Consider the following 10744-nt stretch of genomic DNA (forward strand, 5'->3'; position numbering starts at 1 on the left):
CGTGCGCTGCTCGCCTCGTCCTTTATAGGGATGGCGGAGACAAAAGCAGCATGAAAAGCCTCGGCCTTCTGGATGGCATCAGTTGGGAGGCAACCTGGCACCTCCTGCCCCAGACTGAGACTGGCCACGTGGCCCAGTGCGTTTCTGTTGCAGGCCTGGAAAAACACAAGTGTGCCGTGGCAGGCCAGCCTGCAGGGATGGGGGCAACGGGGGCGGTTCCCGGGGGTTGAGCGATTCAAAAGGCCCCGGAGCTCCCAGCCACTACCGCAGGAGTGTCAGTGGCCCTTTAAATCGCCACCAGAGTGCCACACCACACGCTCTGGGCAGCTCTTGGGTCTGCCTGGGGTCAGGGGGACACAGAACGGCACGGCACGGCATGGCACGGCACGGCACGGCACGACACGGCACGGCACAGCCCTGCTCCGCATGGCACGGCACGGCATGGCACGGCATGGCACAGCACAACCAGAACAGCATGGCAAGGCCCGGCCCGGCACGGCATGGCACGGCACGGCACGACACGGCACGGCACAGCCCTGCTCCGCATGGCACGGCACGGCACGGCATGGCACAGCACAACCAGAACAGCATGGCAAAGCCCGGCATGGCACGGCATGGAGTGGAGCGGTGCGGCACGGCACATTCCAGGCGTCTCCGAGGAAGGGCTGCCCCAGATCTGCCTCTTCTCCCCGAGGCTCCGTCCCTTCCTGGAGCGTGGCGCTGGGCTCCCCCATTGTGCCCAGGGGCCCAGCAAGTCGGTCGCCCCCCCAGTTGTGGGGGTCAATATGTCCCCAGAGGTAAATTCAGCACGCGCTGGCTGCCACTCGGGGTGCGCGCAGCCCCTGCCCTTGCGCGGTGCCTTGTAACTGGGTCGTTATCCCGCATCTCAGAACCGTGCAACCTAGGAGCCTCGCCGTGCGATCGCACAGCGCCACCTTGTGGGGAGAGGGGAGACGAGCCGCCAGCCGCACTAGGCCACAGCAGAACTTGCCCCGGTACCCCCTGGTTTTCCACCCAGACTGGCATAGGTGCCGCTTTGTGCATTGCCTCTCTGCTCTCGCTTTGCAAACGCCGCTACGGCGGGAATACTCCCGGGCCCAGTGGACACTGGGGTGTTCGGCCATGTATGCGAATGTATGCGAATGTATGCGAATGTATGCTAATTCAGTCCCTGACTAACCACCCACACGCCCAGCTCCGCCCAATCACACCCCTGCCCAAACGCTCGGGGACAGCGTCACCGAGCCGGAGGCGTCTTCTGCACCGGCTGCTCTTTGCAGAGCCTCTTCGTCGGCGGGCGGGGAGCTCGGGGGGACCCCATGGCCTGCACGCAGCCGCTGCAGATGGGGTGCAGGCCCAGCGAGCGGGCAGCCTGACTCCCTGCCTTTCGGAAACCTGCGGCTGGCACTGAAGAGGGGTGTGACGTGGATGCGGAGGGGTGTGTTTACAGGGACGGGCAGCCCGAGGCAGAGGGCCGTGGCGGGGAGGCGTCTGCTCGCGTGGGACAGGCAGCGCGGCACGTGGAGATGGCGTATTACCTGGGGAGCCTCCCTTCCCCCTTCCCAGTGGCTCCATGGATGGTGCGCGGGCCCGGAAGCAGAATTTGACCCTGGGCCCCAAAGCAGACAGGGCCGAGGGCTTCCCTGGTGTAATATCGCTGGACAGCGGCTCTGATCCCCGTGAAACCGCCCCGAGCAGATGGGATCCCTGGGCGAGGTGTTGATACAGGAGGCGAGGTTCTCGGGAACGCTGTCGGCAAGCCACGCTGTGCGTGTGGATCGCCCTGCCCCCCACGTGTGCCGGCTGCCTGCACCGGCCTGCCCTGCGCCAGAGGGGACGGGTCCCCTGGGATTTCTGTTCTCCAGAAAACCATTGTTCCTGCAGCTTGGCAAATCCACCCCGGGCCAGCATAGGACTCCTCCGAAGCCCTGGATTTACACCTAGATTGGCCTTGGCTACCCCCCGGCTCTGCTGATGGCGCTCACCCCTCACAGCCAAGTGCACTGATCCCAACCCCCTCCCGCAAGCTGCTGCCCCGGATGCAGGTGGCAGGAATCGGCCTGACCCACCTCTCGGACCTAGTCCCCTGGCTCTGGCTGTGCACAGGGACCTGGCCCCGCCCGCGGCCGCCGCCTGGGAGCTGAGATCTCACCCCATTGTCTCGGACGCACCAAACCGATCCGGCCACGGCTCCGTGCCCACCTCGGGCTCCCGCCAAGTCCCGCAGAGCCACGGGCTGGCCGGGGCGGGGCAGCCCCGAGAGGGCGGAGCCTGGGGAGCCAGGTATAAAGCTCCCTGCGTGGGCTCCTGGGGAACCGTCTCCTGGAGACACCACCTGCAATAAACAGCCATGAAGGCAGCTGGCCTTGGCCTGCTGCTTGGCCTGGCCTTTTGCTGCTGCGCTGGTGAGTGCCGCGGCGGGTCACTCGGAGCCACTGGGCCCCTCGAGGCTGGGAACGCAGCCAGCTGGCTGGGGGACCCGGCACCAGCTCCGTGTCGGAGCCCCTGGGCCCGTGGAGGCTGGGAAAGCAGCCAGCTGGTTGGGGGACCCGGCACCAGCTCCGTGTTGGAGCCCCTGGGCCCCTCGAGGCTGGGAACGCAGCCAGCTGGTTGGGGGACCCGGGACCTGCTCCGTGTCGGAGCCCCTGGGCCCGTGGAGGCTGGGAAAGCAGCCAGCTGGCTGGGGGCCCTGGCACCGGCTCCGTGTCGGAGCCCCGGCACCAGCTCGCAGCAGGCGGCCGGCGGGTGGGTCGCTAGAGAGACACCTGCAGGCAGCCAGCAGCGGAGCCGGTCTGTGCCTGAGACAGCCGGGCAGCCGCAGAGGTGAAAGTCCAGCCCTTATCAGAGCCATGCCTCAGCCGCTGGCAGGGACCCGTCCGCAGAGCACGGCCGTGGAGCAATCCCAGCTCTGAGCGCGCCCCGGCGGGATCCAGAGCCCCCTCTCTGCTTCTCCCAGCGGCTCCGGGTAGATCGAGGCTCTGCCGCAGCCCAGCGGGAACCCGGCGCCATCGACGTGGCTCCGAGCAGAATCCGGCCCCGGGTGCCACGCAGTCTCTCTTTGCAGCAAGGCGGGAGCCCTCTCCGCCCCCCGGCCCGCTCCTGAGGCCGCCCGCGGCTCGGCATCCGGGCCCTGAGTCTGCTTCGCTGCCCCCGTGGGATCGGCGGTGCCCGACTCCCCTGCACAGCCGGCTGGGGCAGTCCAAGGGCCCCGGCTTTGTTCCTGGCTGTCCAGGGCCCGGGAACACAGTGTCCCTGGGCTGGGGCCAGGGTGGGCCGGTCAGGGGAGAAAGGCGGAGCGGAGAGGGGGCTCTGGGGGCCGGCAAAGGGCGGGTGGGCGGTACAGGGACGGGAGTGAGGTCATGGGCGGTGGGTGAAGGTGGGGATGAGGGAGGCAAGCCCCTAGCCCCGCCCCTCCTGCCCAAGCCCCGCCCCCTGGGAGCCAAGCCCCGCCCACCTGGAGCATGGGGAGGGCGGGCGCTCGGGGGCAGCAACGCTCGGCCCCGGTAGGTGTTCGAGGGGCGGCACGTGGGCGGGGCCAGACGGGCGGTTTGGAAAGGCAATGCCTCCCCTGGCCTTGCGAGATCCGGGAGGAGGGAGGCTGGGGCGGGGGCTGGTGGAGGAGCGTGGCTGGGAAGGGGAGCGGAGAGGAAAGTCGAGTGGGGGAGGTGGGGGCCTGGAAGCAGCAGGCGAGACGCCAGTGCAAGGAGCAGGCTGGGAGGGGACACAGGACCTGAGACGCTCCCTTCTCCCCGTGCTTTAGGCCATGCCGAACATGAGGGCGCAGCTGACCAAGGGAAAGAGGTAACGGCTCCTGCGCGGTGTAACTGCCCGTCTTAGGTGGGGCCACTTGTGCCCACGGGCCAGCAAGCCAGTAGTGAGAGAAGCCAGGGGCAGCGCTGCCCAGGGGATAGTGCAGCGACACAGGAGGCTGGAAGTCTCACCCCACCTCTGCCACTGACCTGCTGGGTGTCCTTGGGCAAGTCACTTTCCCCTCCCTTCCTCAGTTTCCCTGTTGATCAAAGGAGATGCATGGTGCTGGCCTGCCGTTGCAGAGTGCACGCTCTGACCACAGGTGCCCATTCATCAGCTTACGGCCACGCTAAGGACAGAGGTACGCTCCCACGCGGCCGACGGGGGTCGCAGCTGCCCTCTCCGTGTAGCGCTCTGAGCAAGGCCGCCGGGGAGGAGGGGGCTGAGTGTATGAGACCGCTCCCGCCACGTCTCTTGCCCGGCGCTTCCTGGGGCCCCCCTTCCCGCCTGAAGGAACGTGGCGCCGGAGCAGGGCGTGCTTTCCAGCACTGCCTCGTGCGAAGGGGGGTCCAGTCTCCTCTCCCTTTGCCCCCCCAGCCGGACTGCAGCAGACACTCCCCTCCGGGCTGCCCACGGATCTTCGATCCCGTCTGCGGCACCGACAACGTGACGTACCCCAACGAGTGTGAGCTGTGCGCTGCCAACCTGTGAGTATCTGCAGCCGCTGGGGGCGAGTGTTCGGAGACCGGCTGTTCTCACCCGGGCTGCCTCCAGCAGGGCTGTGAGGCCCCTCTGAAAAGCAGGGGAGAGCCGCAACTCCTGGCGTGGTGTGACTTTGGGGGATACGTGTTTGCCATCCCCCTCTTCCCGGCTGATGCCCTCTTCCGCCGGCCTGGAGTAGCGCCCGTCCCGTGCTTCCTGCCCGCTGTGCTGTTACGGTGGCACTCGGCGGGCCCGCGGCAGGGCAGTCCGATGAGCCCGGGGAAGCGGTGCGCTCAGCCCACCCCAGTAGCTAGATTTCCCCTGGTTTTAGTGGCTGAGGGGCTGGCTCTCATGGACGCTGCGCATTGTGGATCAGAGCAGGCAGGCGGGCGCAGGAAGCCCGGATGTGCCGGCACATCTCCTGCGAAGGAGACACCTGAGCTGCCTGCAGGGCCGTGCGCCTGGGGCACTGCCGATAAAGAGGGGGCTGGGGCTTGGGAGGCGCCGCACGGCCCCTCGGCGAGCCGCCCGGTGTCTGGGAACCCAGGCTGCGGCGGCCAGGGCAGTGCGCGAACGCCAGGGCTTCAGCACCTTCTGCCCCCAGCTGAGCGCCCCCCAGTTCCCACCGGGGCAGCAGAGGGCAGGGTCTGCCCCGTGGGAAAGGGGGATGGAAAGGACCCGGGCAGCCTTGGCCACCCCCCGGAGCCGGCGCGATGGGGACTCCCTCGGCCCGGGAGACGCTGCGAAGGAGACGGAGTGCGGTGGATCTAGGAGGGCACCGGCGGATGGAGCCTTCTCTTGGGCACCTGGATCAGGACCCAGCCCTCTGAGACGCTGGGAGCAGCTCCCCTCCCCCGGCTGGCCTCCACGGCACCGCACCTCCTCAGGACAGCCCCCAGTGCCGCTTCTGTGGCCCTCAGGCCATAGGGGCCCGGTGGGGAAGGGCCTTGGGTAGGGTCCTTAACCCGCAGCCTCGCCCAGGCCTGGGCCACGAGCCGTCCCGCAGCCAGGAGAGGGGGGGCTTCAAGGGAGATGCGGAGGGTGAGGTGACGTGGCGGGGCCAGGACGGAAGGAAGAGGAGATATGGGGGGAGAACAGGGGGGCTCAGGATACAGGGCTCCCTCCCCACGGAGAGCTGCCGGAAAAGGGGAGGCCCCGGTCAGAGGCCAGAGAGCCAGGAACGTGTCCCCACTGACGCCGGGCGTGGGGGGAGCCGCAGGCCTGTGGGGCGCGAGAGGGACGGCGGGGAGAGTCCCCGGGAGAGGCTGCTGGAACCCGGGTGACTCCGGCCTGCGCTCTGCACTGCCCGGGCTGCAGCGTTGTTCCAGGGGCCTGTTACTGTGCAGGGCCTGCGGGCCCCAAGGACGGGCCGGGTTGGTCTGTAAGCGAAGGGAGCGAGCGACGCCCCCACCCCGTTCGCTGCCGGCGCCGTCGATCTAGACCGCACAGCCCGTGCAAAACGCCTCCGCGTCGGCACGACCGGACAGATAAGAGCCGCGTCCTTGGTCTCTGGAACGTCCCACGGTTTGCAGGAAAGCGGGGGGAGCCGGGAGTCCGGATGGGGGGCAAGGGCAGCGCCCTGGGGACGGGGGGACCCAGGGGTAGAGGAGCTGGGGGGCGCCGGCAGAGCTGTGTGGGGCAGGAGCCCGGCAGAACGGAGACCTGGTTCGAGTACAGCTGGGGGCACGGGGCTGGCTGGGGGGACAGTCCCTGGTAAAGGGCCTGATTCGGACCTCGTGTCCCGGTGTCACCCGGCTGTAATTCCGGGACGTCGTGGGGCTAGAAGGGCCCCGCCGCGCGGGACGTGTGGGTCTGGCTGGGCTCCCCGAGGTGTCGGACTCACACGGGCACCGGGCTGGGCCGGGCAGGCATCACTGGGTCTCTCCCGGCCAGGAATCCCGTCCCAGGCAGGCCGGAATTGCCGGGGCGTGGCTGCCGCAGGTGCCGGGTGTGCTCGGCAGCCCTGGGGATTTACTCACGGATGTCAGCGCGTCTTCGCCTGCGACGTCAGCGTTCGTCGGCGCGTCCCCCCGGCCCAGGCCCCTCCCCCAAAGGGCCGGCCAAGGAGACGTGGGCTCGGCCGGGGACCGGGTGCAGTTTTCGAATGTCGTTCCCGCCTGCGGCTCCGGGCTGCCCTCAGCGCGCTGCACCTGTCTTTGCAGGGGGAAGCAAACGGCCGTTCGCATCAAGAAGAGAGGCACCTGCTGAGAGCCCCCGGCGCCGCCGGCCCTGCTGCGCCCCACGGGGCAGGGCACGAGTGGGCGCGGGACGGGTCCCCACGAAGACGCAGGCAGCTCCCCCCCCCCCGCACAATAAACCCGACTGCATCACAGGCGCCCGCGGCTCGGCTCTTTGCCCTGCCCTGCCCTCCCCTCCCCTCCCCTCCCCTCCCCTCGCCTCCCTTCCCTTCAGCCCTGCCCTGCCCTCCCCTCCCCTCCCCTCCCCTCTCTTCCCTTCCCTTCAGCCCTGCCCTGCCCTGCCCTGCCCTCCCCTCCCCTCCCCTTCGCCCTCCCCTCCCCTCCCCTCCCCTCTCTTCCCTTCCCTTCGCCCTGCCCTGCCCTGCCCTGCCCTGCCTTCAGCCCTCCCCTCCCCTCCCCTCCCCTCCCCTCCCCTTCAGCCCTGCCCTCCCCTCCCCTCCCCTCCCCTCTCTTCCCTTCCCTTCAGCCCTGCCCTGCCCTGCCCTCCCCTCCCTTCCCCTTCGCCCTCCCCTCCCCTCCCCTCCCCTTCCCTTCCCTTCGCCCTGCCCTGCCCTGCCCTCCCCTCCCCTCCCCTCCCCTCCCCTCCCCTTCCCTTCCCTTCGCCCTGCCCTGCCCTGGCGCTGGGACGCGGCTGAGCCTGTCCGTAGAGCCGGGGGCTGCGGCTGTGCGTTGTCTTTGGGCTGGTCCCCCCCATCCCTCCCCAGCATTTGGCATCAGCCCAGCTGGCTCTGCGTGCGGGCTGGGCGGCCGAGGGCCCAGGCCGGCTCTGCCGCTAGGGGCTGCTGTCGGGCCTCAGCCGTGTGACAGCCAGCGACCGAAGTGGCCTGTGCCGCCGGCACCGCCCCAGGAGCCGCAGCTGGAGCCGCTAGGCCTGCGGGGGGGGGGTGCACTGCCGTCGTTGCTAGAGAAATGGGGGGGCAGCACCAGGTGCCTCGCGTGTCTGGATGCCGTGCACGGGGGCGCCTCGGCCTTCAGCCCCGGGAGCAGCGTCACCCTCCCGGTGCCCCGAGGCCGGCTGCTCCCTGTGCCGCTCCTCTCGCCACACACCCCAATCCCATCCCCGAGGGGCCTCTCCAGCCTGCAGTGCGGGCGGGCTGCCCCCGGCCTGCCCCCCGGCCAACGGGGGAGCCCCCAGCCCCCCCAGGCGCGAGGCTCTGCCTGCAGGGTGGGCGCCCAGCGCTGGGCGGGGTGCCAGGGCCCGGCACAGAGGCTGCCCCGGGGGTGGGGAGCAGGGCCGGCGAAGGGGAGGCCTGGCCCGCAGGAGGAAATGGAGCCAAGGCAGAAAGCGGGGACCTAGGCAGCCGGGCTGGTTCTGCGGCGGCTCAGGGGACTCCTCCCCCGCCAGTCGGGTGCCAAGCAGAGAGCGCGCCTCGCCTTCCAGACCAGCCGCCCCTCTCGGCCCCCCTCCGGGGGAGCCAGGGTGTGCAGAGAGGGGCACCGTGCCCAGGTCACATGGCCTGGTGAAAGCCCCACAGCGGCCCGACTAGCCTGCGTCCTCACGTAAGAACATCAGACGGGGTCAGATCAAAGGTCCATCCAGCCCTGACCAGTGCCAGGTGCCCCAGGGCGTGAACAGAACCGGGAATCATCACGTGATTCCTCCCCTGTCGCCCATTTCCAGAGAAACAGGCCAGGGACACATCCCTACCCACCCTGGCTAATAGCATTGATGGACCTACCCTCCATGAATGTACCTAGCTCTTTATTGAACCCTGTTAAAGTCCTGGCCTTCACAACATCCTCCGGCAAGGAGTTCCACAGGTTGCCTGAGTGCTGAGTGAAGGAAAACTTCCTTTGGTTTGTGTTAAACCTGCAGCCTGTTAATTTCATTGGGTGCCTCCTAGTTCGTGTGCTATGGGAGCAAGTCAATAACTTTCCCTTGCTCACTCACCCTGGCAGGCAGAGGCAGGCTGCCCAGCTGCGGGGAGGGCGCTGATCCGGCACAGGGCACTTGCAGGGTCTGAACTCCCTGCCGTGCGCTCCCTGGCTGAGCGTGGGCAGAGCCCCTTGGAGCTCCGTGCCGGGAGCAGCGCGCTGCCCGGCTCCAGTGGCAACGGGAGGCCGAATGCCCTGACGGGAGCAACGGGACAGAAATCGCCCCGCGCTCAGAGCGAAATTGCACCCTGATGTGACTGCCCTTACCCTGTGTGACGGCGCGTCGGGTTCCCCCGATCATGCAGCCAGAACAGGCTCCGCCAGCCGGTAGAACCGGGGGGTTTATTGCTGCTCCCGGAGACAGCCCAGCACAGACGTGACGTGGCTACAGGAGGCAGGGCCAGGATGCCTCAGCCCCCTGGAGATGGGGTGCCTGGGCCCCTAGACTCCCAGCCCCCTCCTTAGTCTGTCTCCTTCATGATTCCAGCCAGAAACTGCCCCTTCCCCCACACTCCCTTCCTTTGTTCCCTCCCTTCCCTTAGTGGGTAGGACCGGTTCGGTCACTGCCATGGGGGCCCTCCAGGCACGCCCCCCCCCCCCCGCCGGGCCGTGCTTACAGCCAGAGGCCAGTAGGGGTCGCCCACAGCCCAAGCACAGCGACCGGCAAGGTACTGACACTGCATCGCACCCTGCCACTCCGCGGTGCTGGGCTGGCCTCCTGAGCGGGCCTGGCGGCATGGACCCGGCTTGCGGCAATTCTGAGCAGCCCCGTGGCCTGGCAGCGGCCCCGGCCGATTGGTCCTGGCCGAGGTAGCCCCCCAGGCCAGAAGTGGTTTCGAGCAGCCCGGGGGGCGCTGCTGCCGGCCGGTTGGGGCAGCCCGGAGGAGTGTTTGGTGTGCGCTGGCGGGGGCGAGCGGCTGCTTCCCGCACTCACTGTGCTCCGGCGGGACGAGCGTTTCCCTGGCAAACCGCTGGCCCCGAGGGATGTCTGAAACCCCGCCCAGCGCTCCAGAGGCCAGCGAAGTCCAAACAGGGCCAGATGGAGCACGGCCGGGGGGAGGGGGGCGAGCCGACGCCTGAGTTCTCCCAAATCAGCCACGGACTCTCTGTGGCGACGGGAAAGTCCCAGGCCCGCCCCCGTGGCCCAGCTGGGAAGAGGAGACCAGGAGGCCAGCACTAATTCTGGTGCTGCCAAGAGCGCTGAGGGCCGGGGAAGGGGCTATCGGGGCCCTGGGAGCGGAGCAGGACGCGCGGTTCGCGCCGTTTGACTCTTCCAGCCCGGTGAGAAGTGGGGGGAGCGGGTCCAGGCCGTACCGAGGAAGGGCTCTCTCGCCGTGCCCGGCTCTCCGGGGCCTTTGCACGGCTGCCCAGCGGCTCCGGGTCGGGGCGCACTTGAAACACGACAGTGGCGGGTTGGCAGACGCAGCACGTCCGTGGAGACGCCGCCGATGCCGACGGGCAGGATCTCCAGCAGCGCCCCCACCCGCCATACGGTGCAGAGACAGTCGGACCAGGGGCGTGGCTGGTTTCACGACATCACTGGGGGGGTCCCCTGAGCCGCGTAGCTGGGCCGGGTAATTGCGTCGTGCAGGCCAGGCCCAAGGCTCACAGGAGCTGGCTCCTGCCCACAGGGACCTGCGTGGTGCTGTGGAAGGCCACCAGTGCCAGCCGCTGGGGTGCTAAGCGTGGCCCCCAGCCAGGTGTCTGACTGTTTCGGGGGGAGCAGACCCAGTGGGCAGCCATCCGGTCCCAGGAGCGCCAAGCCAGCCTCAGGTCCGCCCAGGGCGTCCACCCTGCGCCGTGCTCAGCGCGAGCCGGCCCTGCCCGGGGAAAGGGGGCGTGCCAAGGGGGCTCTGGAGCTAGCGCCGCCGGAACACGGCCAGTCTCGGGGGACAGCGCCAGCCCGGGCCACGTCCCCCCGGGCAGAGCCAGCAGCGGGCCTGGGCACGGCTTTAAGCCCGAAGGAGAGTGCGTGAATGGAGCCCCGTTTGGAGACCGCCGCAGGGCTGCCGCGGCGCACAGGTCTGCCCTGCCAGCGCTCAATGAAGGCGCGGCTCCCTCGGCCCGCAGATGGAAACGGCGCTTCTCTCCCGGACGGGGCGGTACGGCGCTCACACTACCACGTCCCCGGGAAGTGCGAGAGCGCAGCGCGGGAGCCATTTTAAAGTGCCAACCGTTCCCGGTTATCCTTGTGCCAATGGCGCCCCCGGGCAATGTGT

At 69.0% G+C, this 10744-nt stretch overlaps 1 protein-coding gene across 1 annotated transcript; it reads left to right on the forward strand.

Annotated features, from left to right (window-relative positions):
• Window positions 1-2277: 2277 nt before the first annotated feature.
• Window positions 2278-6779, forward strand: LOC142818761 (pancreatic secretory trypsin inhibitor-like). Its single transcript, XM_075900666.1, has 4 exons — window positions 2278-2405; window positions 3761-3801; window positions 4348-4457; window positions 6615-6779. Exons 1-4 carry the CDS (start codon window positions 2351-2353, stop codon window positions 6658-6660), a joined length of 252 nt encoding a protein of 83 aa, XP_075756781.1. The 5' UTR covers window positions 2278-2350; the 3' UTR covers window positions 6661-6779.
• Window positions 6780-10744: the final 3965 nt, after the last annotated feature.

Source organism: Pelodiscus sinensis, chromosome 17, assembly GCF_049634645.1.
Source record: "Pelodiscus sinensis isolate JC-2024 chromosome 17, ASM4963464v1, whole genome shotgun sequence".
NCBI lineage: Eukaryota > Metazoa > Chordata > Testudines > Trionychidae > Pelodiscus > Pelodiscus sinensis.

Bases quoted from the DNA above. Each gene is read 5' to 3' on its own strand.
- LOC142818761 (XM_075900666.1), top strand. From the start codon at position 2,351: ATGAAGGCAGCTGGCCTTGGCCTGCTGCTTGGCCTGGCCTTTTGCTGC. The intron at 3,802-4,347 runs GTAACGGCTCCT...TTGCCCCCCCAG, and splicing joins CAGCTGACCAAGGGAAAGAG to CCGGACTGCAGCAGACACTC. The intron at 4,458-6,614 runs GTGAGTATCTGC...CTGTCTTTGCAG, and splicing joins GAGCTGTGCGCTGCCAACCT to GGGGAAGCAAACGGCCGTTC.